Raw genomic sequence first — 19,288 nt, forward strand, 5'->3', positions numbered from 1 at the left:
CACACGCTGAATGATCTCTTTGACTTGACATATCACATCAGCACAAGAGAGCATAGGAGTAGAGTCAGGGCTATAGGTTCTTTTCTCTCTTTCATTTTTTGGACAAGTAACAGACAAAAACCTTTGTCCAAGAACTCATTCAGAAATCATACAGGCTCAACAAATTACATAGATTTTAAGAACCCTCAAGGCAGAGGTATTTATTAATAGGATGAAAACCGATGTCCATGGACAAATTTTAATTAGTTGGTATATAAGACTCTCACTACCAGAAAACTTTATATGCTATATACATCTTTAATATTTTTAAGAATAACTTTGTTTGTAAAAACAGTATGTGTTTATAAATTCTCAGCAATACAGAAAAGCATCAAAAAAATAAAAAATTACCCCAAATCCAACCACCTAACACTAACCACAATCAATATTTGAGAAACATCATTTCAGACATCTTTATGCATAGGGACTAGTAAGTTAAGAGAAATAATTTTAGAAAGATATTTTGTCACCAAGTTCTAAATTTAATTTTACTTGAATTTAACAGAAAAGCTGAATTCAAACTAAGGGAACTAATATACTTTCAATTAAATATTTCTTTGACACGGAAGATAATATTTTTTTTAAAAAATTTATGTTTCATTTATTTTTGAGAAAAAGAGAGACAGAGCACAAACAGGGAAAGGGCAGAGAGAGAGGGAGACACAGAACCTGACATAGGCTCCAGGCTCTTAGCTGTCAGCACAGAGACCGACATGGGGCTGGAACCCATGAACTGCGAGATCATGACCTGATCATTACCTGAGCCGAAGTCGGACACTTAACCAACTGAGCCACCCAAGTGCCCCAAAGATAATCATTCTTAAAAGTCATCTCTAAGAAAATGTGTTATAAAAATTGAGGTTGGATAATTCATAAAACTCTTTATTCATGGGAGATTTTAAGCATAAACAAAGTAAATAGAATGAGCTTCGATGCATCCATCACCCGATTTCAACAATTATTATCATTCTACTATTTTTTTTATGAATACCAATATCCAATCCCTACCACCTATTATTATTATTGACAGATTTCAGGAAGATAAATTCATATACTCTGAAATGCATAAATTAGCTGTACTAATTTGAAAAACTGATCCACCCATGGAAGCCAAACTACAAGGATGACATAGAATCCATTCTGTACCAAATTCCTGTATCCCTCCCCAATCAGTCTGCCGACTCTCCACACCACTTGTCTGAAAACTTTCACCATAGTTTTATTCTGGACCTTCATACAAATGGAATCATGTATTGTGTACTCTTCTGTGTCTGGCTTCCCTTATTAGCATAGTGCCTGAGATTCATTCGTGTTGCTGTGTGTGTTGGCAGTTTGTTCCTTTAGTCGGCTGAATAGCATTCCAGCATATGGAAACACCTCAATTTATTTACCTCTACTCCGCTGATATTCATGTAGGTGTTTCCAGTTTGGGCTACTGTGAATGGAGCTGCTGGAAACATTTCTATACAAATCTCTTTGTGGACATTCATTTTCATTTTGCTTGTACAATACCCAGGAGAGCAATTCCTAGTCCAAGAGTAGACGTAGATATTTAACTTCAGAAGAAACTACTAAAATTTTCCCCTGGAGGTAGTAGCATTTAAAAAAATATATTTTTTTTCTGAGAGAGACAGAATGTGAGAGGGGGAGAGGCAACCAGAGGGAAACACAGAATCTGAGTCAAGCTCCAAGCTCTGGGCTGTCAACATAGAGCCTGATACAGGGCTTGAACTCAGGAACCACGAGATCATGTCCTGAGCCAAAGTTGGACACTTAACCCACTGAGCCATCCAGGTGCCCAGAGAGGTTGTAACATTTTATAACTCTCCAGCTATGAGCACTTTGGTAATATCGCATCTCTGTTACCACTTGATGATGTCAGTTGTTTTACTTTTATTATCATTTTTAATGTTTATTTTTGAGAGAGAGAGACAAGAGTGTGAGTAGGGAAGGGGCAGAGAGAGAGAGAGAGACAGAAACAGAGACAGAGAATCTGAAGCAGGCTCCAGGTTTTGAGCTGTCAGCACAGAGCCAGATGTAAGGCTCGAACTCATGAATTATGAGATTATGCCCTGAGATGAAGTCAGATGCTTAACTGACTGAGGCACCCAGGTGCTCCGATGATATCAGTTGTTTGAGACAATCTAGTGGGTTTGTAATGGTATCTCAATGCGGTTTTAATTTGCATTATCTTGTTAACTAGGGATACTGAGTAGTTTTTCATGTACTTATTAATTATTCCTATATCTTCCTTTGGGAAGTGCTTATTCAAGTGTTTATTTTCATATTTATTGGGATCTTTATTAGTTTCAATTAGTTTTAATTTTAATGGAATTTGCATGGCACATTTTTTTTCCATCTTTTTACATTCATCCTATTTTGTCTGTGTATGTCAACTGCTTTCTTATGGACAACATATAGATAGGCCTTGCTTTCTAAACCATTCTAATTATCTCTGTTTTCTAACTGAAGTATTTAAGCCTTGGTAATCAATGTATATAACAATATGCTTGGATTTAGTGTGATATTTGCTACTCTGCTCTATTGGTCTCACCTTTCTCTTGTTCCGTTTGATCTTCCTTTCCTGCCTTTTTTAGGTTAGCTGAAAAATTATAGTATTCCCTTTTAATCTTTTGGCTTTTAGCTCGAAGTACTACCTTTTTCATGAGTACTCTAGGGATTATAATATAAATCTTTAATTTATCACAATCTGATTAGATTTAATACTGTATTTCTTCATGTATATGTGTGTGTGTATGCATACAATAATAAAGTTCCATTTATCTCTCCTTTACCTTTATTTTATTGTTGGCATATATATCATACGTTAATCTATTCCACAATACAGTGCTAAAGGTATTTTTTCATTCTGTTTTGAACAATACATGTAAAGAAATTAAGAGAACAAAAAATAGTGTCTATTTTATATTTACCTTTTCCAGTGGACTCCAATCCTTTCATTACCTTAGTGTTACCCATGGGGCCATTTCCCTTCAACTTGAGGAACTTCCTTCAATATTTCTTGTGATGCAAATGTTTACCTAAATATTTATCTTTCTTTTTTTTTTAAATTGCACTTTCATTTTTTTAAGACTGTCTATACGACTGTCTATAGTGTATAGACAACATTCTAGGTTGATAGTTTCACTCGAGCACTTTAAAAATGCCTTTCTAATAAGGGAAGGGAAGCAAAACTAATATAAAAACAGGGAGGGGAACAAAAACATAATAGACTCTTAAATATGGAGAACAAACAGAGGGTGCCTGGAGACATTGTGGGAGGGGGGATGGGCTAAATGGGTCAGGGGCATTAAGGAATCTACTCTTAAAATCACTGTTGCCCTATATACTAACTACCTTGGATGTAAATTTAATTAATTAATTAAAAATGCTGCTCTACTGCCTTCTGGCCTCCATTGTTCCTCATTAAGAGAAAGCCACCATTTATATCGTTGTCCCCTTGTATGTAATCTGATTTTCATCTCTCTGATTTTGAACATTTATTTAATGTTTATTTTTGAGAGAGAGTGAGAGAAGAGTGCAAGCAGGGGAGAGGCAGAGGGAGACAGAAACAAAGAATCTGAAGCAGGCTCCAGGCTCCAAGCTGTCAGCAAAGAGCTTAACGTGGGGCTCGAACTCACGAACCGTAACATCAAGTCAGATACTTAACCGATTGAGCCACCCAGGTGCTCTGAAAATTTCTCTTTTTACTTAGATTTCTCTAATTTTAATGTCCCTCATTTAATGTATGGCTTTTTATTTGTCCTGTTTGAAATTTGTTGATCTTTTTGGCCCTATAAATTAATGTTCTTCACTAAATCTGTGTAGCTTCAAGCCATTATTTCTTCAGACATTTTTCCTGTACTATTATCACTCTCTTCTGGGACACAAATTACACATTAGACCACTTGATATTGCCTCACTGGTCTCTGAGGCTTTCTTTCTTTCATCATTTTTCTCCCAGTTCTTCAGATTAGATCATTTCTATTCAAATCCACTGACTCTTCTGCCTTCTCCAATCTGCTTGTAAGCCCATCAGGTAAATTTTTAAATTTCAGACTCTGTATCTTTCAGTCCTAGAATTACTTTTATTCTTTTTTATAGTTTATAAAGTTCTGTTTCTCTTCTGAAATTCTCAATCTGTTTACTTATTATACATATATTTCCCTTTAAGTCCTTAGACATTTATAACAGCTACTTTAAAGTGCTTGTATGCTAACTACTGCAACATCGAAGTTATCTTGGGATCAGCTTTTACTGACTGCTTTTTTTCTGGACTATAGACACACTTTTCTGGCTTTATTACATAACTGGATACTGGATATTATGAATGATATATTACAAAGATTCTAGATTCTGTTGTCTTCCTATGAAAAATGACTTTTGTTATAGCAGGTATTTCACTTGCCTAGACTCAAGCTCAAAGTCGTTCTTCCTAGCAGTAGGCAGCAGCTATAATCTCTGTTCATTTTAACGTTTCAGCTGATGCTTTTGTGCCAGGCCAACTGGACTCTCCTCAGCATATGTAGAGTTGGCTGTAAACCAAGATTTAGGTGGATTTGTCTGTATACTTTGTGCCTCAATTCTTCTGTAGCTCCCAACCAGGATTTCCTTCCAAATGTTTTGTATGCTCTGTTAGCCCCAGATTCTATCCTCTGACCTTTCAGACCAGTAATGTTGCACAACAGCTCAAAGCAAGAGCAGATTAGGGAATGATGTCAAGCTAAAGGTTCCAAATTAACATATCTTGCACACTGCAGTTGTGTTTTATACATACACACACACACACACACACACACGTATATATATGTTTGTTTATTTTTGAGAGAGAGAGAGCACAAGCAAGGAAGGGGCAGAGAGAGGAACAGAGGATCTGAAATGGGCTCCGTACCAACAGCAGACAGCCCAATGCAGGGCTTGAACTCATGAACCGTAAGTTTATGACCTGAGCCAATGTCAGACGCTTAACTGACTGAGCCACCCAAGTGCCCCACTACTGTTATTTTTAAGGGTAGAGGTTTCTCAATAAATATAAAAGAATTGATATCATACCATGCACACTTTCAGATCACAATGCTATGAAACTTGAAATCAACCACAGGAAGAAGTCTGGAAAACCTCCAAAAACATGGAGGTTAAAAAGAACACCCTACTAAAGAACAAATGGGCCAATCAGGCAATTACAGAAGAAATTTAAAAATAAATGGAAACAAATGAAAAAAAAAATACAACAATCCAAACTCTGTGGGATGTGGCAAAGGCAGTCCTAAGAGGAAAGTACAGTGCTCTCCAGACCTATTTCAAGAAATTAGAAAAAGCACAAGTACAAAATATAACACTGCACCTAAAGGAACTAGAGGGAGAGCAACAAGAGCACCCCAAACCCAGTAGAAGAGAAATAATAAAAATCAAAGCAGAAATAACCAATATAGAATAAAAAAAAACGGTTGAATAGGTCAATGAAACCAAGAGTTGGATTTTTGAAAAAATAAACAAAATTGACAAACCTCTAGCCAGGCTTCTCAAAAAGAAAAGAGAGAGCACCCAAATAGACAAAATCATGAATGAAAATGGACTTATTACAACCAATCCTCAGAAATACAGGCAATTATCAGGGAATACTATGAAAAATTATATGCCAACAAACTGGACAACTTAGAAGAAATGGACGAATTCCTAAACATACACTCACTACCAAAATTCACAAGGGAAGAGATAGAAAATCTGAACAGACCCATAACTAGTGAAAAAATCAAATCAGTTATCAAAAATCTCCCAACGAATAAGAGCCCTGGGCCAGATGGCTTCCCTGGGGAACTCCACCAGACATTTAAAACAGAGTTAATCCCCATTCTTCTCAAACTATTCCAAAAAATAGAAATCTAAGGAGAACTTCTGGACTCATTCTACGAAGCCAGCATCACTTTGATACCCAAGCCAGACAGAGACCCAACAAAAAAAGAGAACTACAGGCCAATATCCTTGATGAATACAGGTGCAAAAATCCTCAACAAGATACTTGCAAATCGAATCCAACAGCATATAAAAAGAATTATCCACCATGATCAAGTGGGATTCATTCCTGGGTCACAGGGCTGGTTCAATATTCGCAAATCAATGTGATACAATACATTAACAAAAGAAAAGATAAAAACCATATGATCCTGTCGATAGAGGTAGAAAAACCATTTGACAAAATACAGCATCCTTTCTTAATAAAGACCCTCGAGAAAGTCAGGATAGAAGAAACTTACTCAAACATCATAAAAGCCATCTATGAGAAGCCCTCAGCTAACATCATCCTCAACGGGGAAAAACTGAGAGCATTCCCCCTGACGTCAGGAACACGGCAGGGATGTCCACTCTCACCACCGTTGTTTAACATAGTGTTGAAAGTCCTACCATCAGCAATCAGAAAATAAAAGGAAATAAGAGGCATCAAAATTGTCAAAGAAGTCAAACTTTCACTTTTCGCAGACGATATGATACTCTATATAGAAAACCCGACAGATTCCACCAAATGTCTGCTAGAACTGATCCATGAATTCACCAAAGTTGCAGGGTACAAAATCAATGTACAGAAATCAGCTGCATTTTTATACACCAATAATGAAATCAAGAAACTGATCCCATTCACAATAGCACAAAAAAACAAAAAATACCTAGGAATAAACCTAACCTGCCGGGAGCCGCACCAGCCTCTCTGGATGGCAGTCACAGCAAGGAAATGGCCATGTTTACACAGCTTCTGCCATGAGAAACGAAGACTAGTATCTTCTTCTGTTACCACTGGCTCATGTTGGAAATGAGCCTGCTGGTATTGACCAGGCCTCACAATATTCCATATCAAACCCATATTCTGAACACAGTTACCTCATAGGAAAAGCATATTCCTGCCTTTACAAAAGAGATTTTAGATAAGAGCTCTGTGGATCATTGTCAAAAGGTTCTTCCTATGGGCCTTGCAGATCCAAGACTTAGATAATAAAGGGGGTTAAGAACACAAGAGTTACTATTGAGCCTGGTCCCATATCAGAAGAGCCTAATTTATAGTTAAGGTACAGATAAGTACCGAACATAACTTACTAATTGGTGATGTATGGCAGTCCCTTCCTCAGGGCCTACATTCCACAGACATCCTCCCTTACATGGGCAGCTGGGATGAGGATAGATAAGAGTAATTAAAACATAAACCCAGATGCAAAGACTGATACATATAGAGCCCCCTTGGTAGTTTCCACTAACTAACCAATTCAGAATCATTCATCCTCTTGAGAGCCAGACAGAAGGACTCCTAACTTATCTATATACAATGTAACCTATATGTTATCCTGTCTTTCACTAAGAGCATCCTGTTATTTCCTTGGTTGTAAATTCACCATGACTGGGATAATTCTGCAATTGATATCACAAAAGACCTCTCATTGTAAGAAATTCCTTTTCTCTGACCTCATATGGTTGTTGAACCTTTAAATAAAGACACCAAAACCGACAGGACAGAGATGCCTGCCTGGTGATCAGAAAGAANTCCTGTACTATTATCACTCTCTTCTGGGACACAAATTACACATTAGACCACTTGATATTGCCTCACTGGTCTCTGAGGCTTTCTTTCTTTCATCATTTTTCTCCCAGTTCTTCAGATTAGATCATTTCTATTCAAATCCACTGACTCTTCTGCCTTCTCCAATCTGCTTGTAAGCCCATCAGGTAAATTTTTAAATTTCAGACTCTGTATCTTTCAGTCCTAGAATTACTTTTATTCTTTTTTATAGTTTATAAAGTTCTGTTTCTCTTCTGAAATTCTCAATCTGTTTACTTATTATACATATATTTCCCTTTAAGTCCTTAGACATTTATAACAGCTACTTTAAAGTGCTTGTATGCTAACTACTGCAACATCGAAGTTATCTTGGGATCAGCTTTTACTGACTGCTTTTTTTCTGGACTATAGACACACTTTTCTGGCTTTATTACATAACTGGATACTGGATATTATGAATGATATATTACAAAGATTCTAGATTCTGTTGTCTTCCTATGAAAAATGACTTTTGTTATAGCAGGTATTTCACTTGCCTAGACTCAAGCTCAAAGTCGTTCTTCCTAGCAGTAGGCAGCAGCTATAATCTCTGTTCATTTTAACGTTTCAGCTGATGCTTTTGTGCCAGGCCAACTGGACTCTCCTCAGCATATGTAGAGTTGGCTGTAAACCAAGATTTAGGTGGATTTGTCTGTATACTTTGTGCCTCAATTCTTCTGTAGCTCCCAACCAGGATTTCCTTCCAAATGTTTTGTATGCTCTGTTAGCCCCAGATTCTATCCTCTGACCTTTCAGACCAGTAATGTTGCACAACAGCTCAAAGCAAGAGCAGATTAGGGAATGATGTCAAGCTAAAGGTTCCAAATTAACATATCTTGCACACTGCAGTTGTGTTTTATACATACACACACACACACACACACACACGTATATATATGTTTGTTTATTTTTGCGAGAGAGAGAGCACAAGCAAGGAAGGGGCAGAGAGAGGAACAGAGGATCTGAAATGGGCTCCGTACCAACAGCAGACAGCCCAATGCAGGGCTTGAACTCATGAACCGTAAGTTTATGACCTGAGCCAATGTCAGACGCTTAACTGACTGAGCCACCCAAGTGCCCCACTACTGTTATTTTTAAGGGTAGAGGTTTCTCAATAAATATAAAAGAATTGATATCATACCATGCACACTTTCAGATCACAATGCTATGAAACTTGAAATCAACCACAGGAAGAAGTCTGGAAAACCTCCAAAAACATGGAGGTTAAAAAGAACACCCTACTAAAGAACAAATGGGCCAATCAGGCAATTACAGAAGAAATTTAAAAATAAATGGAAACAAATGAAAAAAAAAATACAACAATCCAAACTCTGTGGGATGTGGCAAAGGCAGTCCTAAGAGGAAAGTACAGTGCTCTCCAGACCTATTTCAAGAAATTAGAAAAAGCACAAGTACAAAATATAACACTGCACCTAAAGGAACTAGAGGGAGAGCAACAAGAGCACCCCAAACCCAGTAGAAGAGAAATAATAAAAATCAAAGCAGAAATAACCAATATAGAATAAAAAAAAACGGTTGAATAGGTCAATGAAACCAAGAGTTGGATTTTTGAAAAAATAAACAAAATTGACAAACCTCTAGCCAGGCTTCTCAAAAAGAAAAGAGAGAGCACCCAAATAGACAAAATCATGAATGAAAATGGACTTATTACAACCAATCCTCAGAAATACAGGCAATTATCAGGGAATACTATGAAAAATTATATGCCAACAAACTGGACAACTTAGAAGAAATGGACGAATTCCTAAACATACACTCACTACCAAAATTCACAAGGGAAGAGATAGAAAATCTGAACAGACCCATAACTAGTGAAAAAATCAAATCAGTTATCAAAAATCTCCCAACGAATAAGAGCCCTGGGCCAGATGGCTTCCCTGGGGAACTCCACCAGACATTTAAAACAGAGTTAATACCCATTCTTCTCAAACTATTCCAAAAAATAGAAATCTAAGGAGAACTTCTGGACTCATTCTACGAAGCCAGCATCACTTTGATACCCAAGCCAGACAGAGACCCAACAAAAAAAGAGAACTACAGGCCAATATCCTTGATGAATACAGGTGCAAAAATCCTCAACAAGATACTTGCAAATCGAATCCAACAGCATATAAAAAGAATTATCCACCATGATCAAGTGGGATTCATTCCTGGGTCACAGGGCTGGTTCAATATTCGCAAATCAATGTGATACAATACATTAACAAAAGAAAAGATAAAAACCATATGATCCTGTCGATAGAGGTAGAAAAACCATTTGACAAAATACAGCATCCTTTCTTAATAAAGACCCTCGAGAAAGTCAGGATAGAAGAAACTTACTCAAACATCATAAAAGCCATCTATGAGAAGCCCTCAGCTAACATCATCCTCAACGGGGAAAAACTGAGAGCATTCCCCCTGACGTCAGGAACACGGCAGGGATGTCCACTCTCACCACCGTTGTTTAACATAGTGTTGAAAGTCCTACCATCAGCAATCAGAAAATAAAAGGAAATAAGAGGCATCAAAATTGTCAAAGAAGTCAAACTTTCACTTTTCGCAGACGATATGATACTCTATATAGAAAACCCGACAGATTCCACCAAATGTCTGCTAGAACTGATCCATGAATTCACCAAAGTTGCAGGGTACAAAATCAATGTACAGAAATCAGCTGCATTTTTATACACCAATAATGAAATCAAGAAACTGATCCCATTCACAATAGCACAAAAAAACAAAAAATACCTAGGAATAAACCTAACCTGCCGGGAGCCGCACCAGCCTCTCTGGATGGCAGTCACAGCAAGGAAATGGCCATGTTTACACAGCTTCTGCCATGAGAAACGAAGACTAGTATCTTCTTCTGTTACCACTGGCTCATGTTGGAAATGAGCCTGCTGGTATTGACCAGGCCTCACAATATTCCATATCAAACCCATATTCTGAACACAGTTACCTCATAGGAAAAGCATATTCCTGCCTTTACAAAAGAGATTTTAGATAAGAGCTCTGTGGATCATTGTCAAAAGGTTCTTCCTATGGGCCTTGCAGATCCAAGACTTAGATAATAAAGGGGGTTAAGAACACAAGAGTTACTATTGAGCCTGGTCCCATATCAGAAGAGCCTAATTTATAGTTAAGGTACAGATAAGTACCGAACATAACTTACTAATTGGTGATGTATGGCAGTCCCTTCCTCAGGGCCTACATTCCACAGACATCCTCCCTTACATGGGCAGCTGGGATGAGGATAGATAAGAGTAATTAAAACATAAACCCAGATGCAAAGACTGATACATATAGAGCCCCCTTGGTAGTTTCCACTAACTAACCAATTCAGAATCATTCATCCTCTTGAGAGCCAGACAGAAGGACTCCTAACTTATCTATATACAATGTAACCTATATGTTATCCTGTCTTTCACTAAGAGCATCCTGTTATTTCCTTGGTTGTAAATTCACCATGACTGGGATAATTCTGCAATTGATATCACAAAAGACCTCTCATTGTAAGAAATTCCTTTTCTCTGACCTCATATGGTTGTTGAACCTTTAAATAAAGACACCAAAACCGACAGGACAGAGATGCCTGCCTGGTGATCAGAAAAGAATCTCGGGGCTCTCTCATTCTCTTTCGCCGACACCGTCCATCCTTCAGGGACCCCTGGACCTGTCGGAGCCGGCGCGGCCTCCGACACTAACCAAAGTTAAAGGAGATCTGTATGATGAAAACTATAGAAAGCTTATGAAGGAAATTGAAGAAACACAAACAAATGGAAAAACATTCCATGCTCATGAATTGAAAGAATATAGTTAAAATATCATTACTACCCAAAGCAATCTACACATTCAATGCAATCACAATCAAAATTGCACCAGCATACTTCTCAAAACTAGAACTATCCTAAAATTTGTATGGAACCACAAAAGACTCCAAATAGCCAAAGTATTATTGAAGAAAATACCCAAAATGGGAGGCATCACCATCCCAGACTTTAGCCTCTACTACAAAGCTGTAATCATCAAGACAGTATGGTATTGGCACAAAATCAGACACATAGACCAAAAGAATAGAATAGAGAACTCAGAATGGGATCCACAAATGTATGTCCAACTAGTCTTTGACAAAGCGGGAAAGAGTAACCAATGGAAAAGAACAGCTTCATGCTGGGAGAACTGGACAGAAACATGCAGAAGAATGAAACTAGATCATTTTCTCACACCATACACAAAAATAAACTCAAAATGGTTAAAGGACCTGAACGTGAGACAGGAAACCATCAAAACCCTAGAGGAGAAAGCAGGAAACAACCTCCTTAACCTCCACTGCAGCAATTTCTTACTTGACACATCCCCAAAGGCATGGGAATCAAGAGCAAAAATGAACTATTGGGACCTCATCAAGATAAAAAGCTTCTGCATGGCAAAGGAAACTATAAAACTAATAGGCAACTAATAGTATGGGAAAAGATAGTTGCAAATGACATATCAGATAAAGGGGCTAGTATCCAAAATCTATAAGGTACTCACCAAACTCCACACCCGAAAAACAAATAATCCAGTGAAGAAATGGGCAGAAGACATGAACAGACACTTCTCCAAANTAGGTTTCTACCCTTGGGTGTTCATATATACTGACATGAAAATACCCCAACACATAGTTTTCAGTGAAAAAAAAAAAAAGCTGTGAAACACTATGAATGTATGACCCCACTTACATTTCTAAAAAGCGATTGCAGGGTGGCTCAGTGGTTAATTGCCCAACTTTGGCTCAGGTCATGATCTCAGGGTTCATGAGTTCAAGCCCCATGTCGGCCTCTTGTGCTGACAGCTCAGAGTCTNCCACCATGGCTCTAAGAGGTGACTATAAAGGAGTGAAGGGGTATGTTTCTATATCTGTATGTGTATATATGTATGTAAGCTTCACATTTTTACTTCCTAAGTTTCTGTATTTGAATTTTGATAAGAATCACATGGGCTTTTAAAAAAAGAGAGAGAGAGAAAGAAACTTTTTTGAATGGTTTCCTGGTGGTTTGGTGGCATTTAGCAGCTATTTTTGAGAAGAACTGCTCTTAAATTTTGGATTAAAGGAGTGAACACATTTTAGCTGCCTAGAACACAGGCTAACACACACAGTAAACATCCATCCAGTAACTGTGAGCCATCATTATTGGTATTATTTCATTACTGGTATTATTAGCATAATAATACCAACAATACATTATTGGTATTAATAGCATAATGTGGAAACGATACCTCTTTCATTTGGTTCAGCAGCAGAGAACATGGCCATGAAGCCATTCCCAGCTGTGTTGGCATCGGAAATCATCTGCACCATCATCTTGTTACCACTGGACACAAGGGCTCCAGGCCGGAACGTGCCACAGAAGCGCCCAATACGCTGGCCATTGGCGTGACCATTGTACACATCCACAAAGTCATAGCGGCACAGGTTGTCACTCTCAAGATCTATGAATCGGAAATTAAGAACTACTACTTTTCCCTCAGGAACCTGTAGAGAAAAGGACCAATTGGAAAACCATGTCATGAAACAGAATCTGATGCCTTTCATGTCTAGCCAATTACTAAAGTGAGCAGATAAAAGTAGAATACTTAAGATGATGCTTGCTTTTCTTCCTTCAAATGTGAACTCAGCAAAGGTTTTCTACCATAATGAACTCTTAATAAAATATAAGTATTCTCTTTTGACAAATCCCACAATTCATTAGCATACACAATCTTATGCCTAGGGAGTTTTATCCTAACAAAGTTGCAAAATATTGGGTCAGTCTTATTAATTGATAAGTCATTGCTTACAAAAATATCAGTCTTGGTTGGACCTTAGCACACATCTGCATACTGTAAAACACCATGGCACCCAGAGATACTGCTTGACAAAGAAACACATGAAATATCATTTTTCACAAATAATACAACAGGATAATCTCAATATGTAAAATTTTCTATGAAGTTCCAACTGAAGGGATTATTTGGCAATCGTATAGTTAATTTATAGATCATTTGGTTTGGGTCCTGAAAAATCCAGATCAACTATTTACACTGATTACGCTGAGTAATTTATGAATCATCTCTTCTCAAGTCACTGAGTTTTGTTTTCCACATGAAAACTTTATAGACTAGGCAACCTTGAAACACAATGCACTAATGAAAAATATAAGTTTTCACTTTTTCATAAGACTTTCTTCACCATAATTTCTTCCATATAATTCTCATGATGCTTCCCTTCTTATTCCCTGAATAGGTAGAAAAAAAAAAGGCATGAAAGCATTTGGAAGGATTTTAAGTTTATTTATTTATTTATGTTTAGCAAGAAAGAGAGCATGCTTGTGCACAAATGAGCAGCGGAGGAACAGAGAGAGGAGGAGAGAGAGAATTCCCAAGTAGGCTCTGTATTGTCAGTGCTGGGCTCAACGTGGAGCTCAGTCTCACAAAGTGTGAGATCATGACCTGAGCCAAAATCAAGACTCAAATGCTTAACAGAGCCACCCAGGCACCCCACATTTGGCAGGATTCTAATAAACACCCCATTTCCTTTCTAGTTCACACCATCTTTTTTTTCTCCCCCATTTTTAATGTTTATTTTTGAGAGAGAGACAGTGCATCAACGGGAGAGGGGTAGAGAGACAGGGAGACACAGAATCCAAAGCAGGCTCTAGGCTCTGTGCTGACAACACAGCCTGATGTGAGACTTGAACTCATAAGCCGCAAGATAATAACCTGAGCCAAAGTCAGATGCTTAACCAACTGAGCCACCCACGTGCCCCTAGTTCACACCACCTTTTAACTTATTCATTCTAGTATTTGATCATAAAGTCTCAATCAGATTTGTTTTACCTTTTCAAGTGGATGAGACCCCCTACTGAATGGTATAAGAATTTCATTCTGTAAAATCTTACAGATGACAAAAGTCAGTGATTTAAGAGACAAAACAAACCCACCACTACCAATGGTTTATATTCATCTTAAATAAATATCTCATACTCACAGGTCAAAAGATGCTTCAACATAAATATGGCTTCCCACTTTGGTGCGTTCAGTGCCATAAATTCATTTTTTCTGTGATAAGATGAAGTGTTTCAGGGCTATTTGCTTTTTGTATCAAACACATACACACCCCATGGTTAAAAACTGTAGTGCACTAGTCTCAAGAGAATATTTTGGCTTTGTTATGGCTCTATTCTAGTTGCTAGGAGCTTATCTTAAAAGGATGAGTATTAGAAGCTCCAAAGCCATAGTCTATGAAGCTGATAACAGAAAATGCTATTTAATTTTGAAACATTCTCACTGAGGTATCTCTTGTAGAATTTCTGTGGGTTCCTGTTGATGTTGTTGTTGTATATATCTTTTTTGCATGCAATCTCTATTTAGCCTATCATCAGAAAATTACAAAAAATATGATGCCACATCTGTAACCTTAAATATAAGCAATCTATTGATCACTGAGCAGAAATTAAGAACTGGACACATAACCATCTCAGCCACCCAGGCACCCCATGTAAACATATTTTAAAGTCTTCTTAAAATTTTTGAGATAAGGGACACCTGGGTGACTCAGTTGGTTAAGCAGCCGACTTCGGCTCAGATCATGATCTTGAGGTTAGTGGGTTCCAGCCCCACACTGGGCTCTGCGCTGACAGCTCAGAGCCCAGAGCCTACTTTGGATTCTGTGTCTTCCTCTGTCTTTGCTCTTCCCTGACTCCTGCTCTGTCACTCTCTCTCAAAATTAAATAAACATTAAGAAAAAAAATTTTTTTCAGATAAAATGAGGTTTGTCATCCCCATCCCAGGCCTTATCTCCCCCTTCTTTCTCAGAAACAGCCATTAACACAAATTTATTGGGTTTCCTTCTGTGACATTCAAATTAGTTTTAGGGGCACCTGGGTGGCTGAGTCGGTTGAGCGGCCGACTTGGGCACAGGTCATGATCTCGTGGTTCGTCAGCCAAGAGCCTACTTGGGATCCTCTGTCCCCCCCACTCTCTGCCTCTCCCCTGCTCATGTTCTCTCTCCCTCTCTCAAAAATAAAATGTTAAAAAAAAAAAAAAAAAGAAACCTCAAATACTTTAATATAGGGGCGCCTGGACAGCTCAGTTGGTTAAGTGCCTGACTCTTGATTTTGGTTCAGGTCATGATTTCATGGTTCATGAAACAGAGCCCATGTTGGGCTCTGTGCTAACAGCAGGGAACCTGCTTGGGATTATCGCTCTCTCCCTCTCCCTCTTTGCCCCTCCCCCACTTATGCTCACTATCAAAGTAAATCAATACAGTTTTAAAAATAAACCAAAATACTTTTATTTAAATGCATATGTATCCATGCAAAATACACAGTTGTGTTTTGTGTGTCTTAAAAATGAAAATGGGATAATGCTGTACATATCACTCTCCATCCTGAGCATCCTTGAGTTTTCTGGATGAGGAAGATGATAAGGGGGAGAAATAAAAATAAAAACAAAAACACAGAGGCCCTTCACAAACTATTCCTTCAGCCTAGAATACTTTCCCACATCTGCCCTCCTCTCATTCATGCTGAGGGTCTTGTTTCAAGGTCTCCTCTTCTTGAGGCGTGCACTCCCTGACTCCCAGCTCCTCCTCCCAAGATGGGGCTCTGCCCAGTTAGCAGCCTGCCATTTGGGTGCCTGAGCATGGGGTGGCTCAACCCACCTACTCCTTCATTGTCTGTTTTCCCTGGAAGATAGAGCTCAAGGAGGCAAGACTCCCTCCTGCCTTGGTCAGTGCTGCATCCCAGCCCCTAGACAGTACGTGGCCCAAGAAGAGGGGCATCATGAAGATTTGTTAAATGAATAAATCCATCAGGTGCTAAATGGAACACCAGCTTCTTTGCACAAACCCTGGACAAGGCACCTACTCGGCGGCTCTGCCTCTTATGTCCTAATATCTCCTACCCCCACCAGCAGCAGCTGAGTTCCAGAAAACTGCTCTCCTTTCTAGGTCATTCTTTACCAAAAAAAAGAAGATGCATATCTTTTGGGAAACCTTTTATTTCAAATCTCCTGTAATGCTAACACTTAATGCAGAAACTCCATTAAGATGCTTTTTTGGTGGCAATGGAGACAAATAAAGCAGCTGTTTTGTGAGATTATATTGACCAGGGGATTTATTATCTGCCTGTAGAGAAACAATTGTATATTCATGTTTTTCCCTGTCAACAGCTGAGTCCTGTGTGGGCCACAGCCTCATGCTGCAACGATGACCTCAGCTCACCCTACAGCCCCTGAGATGTCCTTACTGTCACAGGCAAACATGCCAAGTCTCCTGATGCTCATGCCAGAGCTGCTGCCAGAGAATGGACAGGGGAGCTATATTTTAAGCTGATGGTTTGCATTTTCAGGATACTATGAGCAAAATGCAAATATGAGGCCAGCTTCTTCTGTAAGGAGTAGATTTCTGTAGAAATGGTAACTCCTTTGTATCTGGAGCTTTTCTTCTACCTAATGCCTTATTTCCTAACGTGAGCAAAAATCTATTTCTGAAGCATATCTGATTTTTTTTAAAGCCATCATTTTAATCTTCTATGATTTTCCTCTTCCACAAACAGACTTTTGGGAAGGCATGCTCTAAAAATACAAGGCCACATTTCCATTTACACAAAGTTCAAGAGGCACAGCAGCTCAGTGTCATCTCACATATACCCCTAAATGTAATCCAAAGAAACTTATGCACAAACTATGCACAAATATTTGGCTATATTTCAGGAGGGGGATAAATCAGAATCTTAAAAAATCTTATTCATGGGGGCGCCTGGGTGGCTCAGGTGGTTAGGCATCCAACTTCAGCTCAAGTCATGATCTTGTGGTCCATGAGTTCGAGCCCCACATCGGGCTCTGTGCTGACAACTCAGAGCCTGGAGCCTGCTACAGATTCTTTGTCTCCCTCTCTCTCTGCCCCTCACCAGCTCATGCCCTGTCTTTCTCAAAAATAAACATTAAAAAAAGTAAAAAAAAAAAAAAAAAAAAGATTTTACTTATTCATATATATTCTGTGTGTATTTAAATTCCCTGTATATATTTAAATACTCGAAAAAGGATTAATGGAAATAATGTGATTTTTTTGAACATTTAGTGGGGGTGGGGGGGAGGATTGGTAATTTCATTAAAAAAAAGCCCTTTACACTCTCATGTCTGGAAAAAGGGAGGAAACCCTTACCTCAAGCCCAGACTACCAGCACTAGCAGACATTAGATTATACTCCTCTGCTGTGAACGTCCAAAACTTTCCCACTGTGTTTGGAATAAAATCCACACTCATCACCTATGGCCATACACTTAGCGTACATCCCATGCCAGATATTTCCCTAAGCACCTGACACATTATTTCATTTAATCTTTTACAGCAACCCTATGAAGTTGACATTAGACCAGTTTTATACGTTACAGGTGAGGAAACAGAGGCACAGAGAGGTTGCATGATTTGGTCCCTACCTATCTCTCTCTGATATAATCTTTCCCTCTCATACAACAGTTTGGCAGTTCAAGAAACCCTCCAAACTGGTTTTCCACCTCAGGGTCTTTGCACAGGTTGGTCCCTCTGCTTGGCACACTCTCCTCCCTAATATCAATCATCTGCATCATCCTTTAGGTCTCAGCTCAAGTGTTACCTTCCCAGAGAGGCCTACCCTGAGCCTTTGAGTTGCTTTAGATCACATAACCATGTTATTTCTTTATAGATTATTTATTGTAGGTTTCTCTACCAGAATGTAAGATCCAGGGATCAGAGCTTGTTGGTGGCTAGTCCAAAGCCTGGCTATCACAGGAGTTCAAAAAGTAGTTGCTGAATAAATAACTGGGATCCTTATAATCTTAATTTTTAAAAAACGTACAGGCCACCTCCCCTACTACTAGCACATACAATGTAAATAACAATGTAAACTCACAGGTACAAGGTAAGCAGTACTAGCGCCCCTGTGAGAGGTTACAAACAACTCAGAGTAGTTATGGTGACTTACCTAAAGCCATGCCGCGAATCAGTGGCAAAGCCCAGATCTGACTTCTACCCAACTGTGTTTTCCACGGCCTCACTGTGGCAGAGACCGAAGAGATGCTAAATCTTGTTTCCTCTGCCTGGGCACAGAGGAAATCAGCATTTCCCAGCCTCCACTGCAGTTAGGTTGAGGCCACCAACTAGGTCTTTGTCAATGACATGTAAGTAGAAGTGATGTCCCCACCTCTAGGCCTAGCCATTGAATGTCTGGTGCAATCTTTCTGGAGTCCTCTTTTTGCCCTGAGGAGGGAATTCAACAGAGGAAACAAGAAGGTTCTAAGAGACAGTATAGCCACAGAGGAGTTAACGTTCAAAGGAGAGCTGCCCAGGACAGCCATCCAGCTGCAATGGACTGTGAAGGAGTAAGAAATAACCATTTGTTGGCTCAGGCCACCGAAATTTGGGGGTTTGTTTATTACAGCTTTGCACTTTGTGTTAATAATCCTGATGTAACAAATGGATAGCAAAAGTCACCTGTTGTCCTTACCCAGGAGTGCTGTGACAGGCAACTATGGAGACATCCTTGTTTTTCCTGTATATAAGCTCTATATGAATCAACACTGTAATACAGCCACCAACAGAGCAGACAGTCTCAGGCTATGTGAATAGCAGGGGAGGCAACAGGCAATTTGGAGTAATAGCCAA

General features: G+C 38.9%; 1 protein-coding gene across 2 annotated transcripts in view; it reads right to left on the minus strand.

The window, feature by feature from the left end:
* Positions 1-19,288, minus strand: part of PCOLCE2 (procollagen C-endopeptidase enhancer 2) — an 84,537-nt gene that overhangs the window by 21,681 nt on the left and 43,568 nt on the right. For both annotated transcript variants that reach the window (XM_077756662.1, XM_077756661.1), the window contains exon 3: positions 12,884-13,139. In XM_077756662.1, the coding sequence (XP_077612788.1) occupies positions 12,884-13,139 (256 nt within the window). The remainder of the gene's footprint in view (positions 1-12,883; positions 13,140-19,288) is intronic.

This window comes from Crocuta crocuta, unplaced genomic scaffold, assembly GCF_008692635.1.
Source record: "Crocuta crocuta isolate KB4526 unplaced genomic scaffold, BGI_CrCroc_1.0 scaffold337, whole genome shotgun sequence".
Taxonomy (NCBI): Eukaryota; Metazoa; Chordata; class Mammalia; order Carnivora; family Hyaenidae; genus Crocuta; species Crocuta crocuta.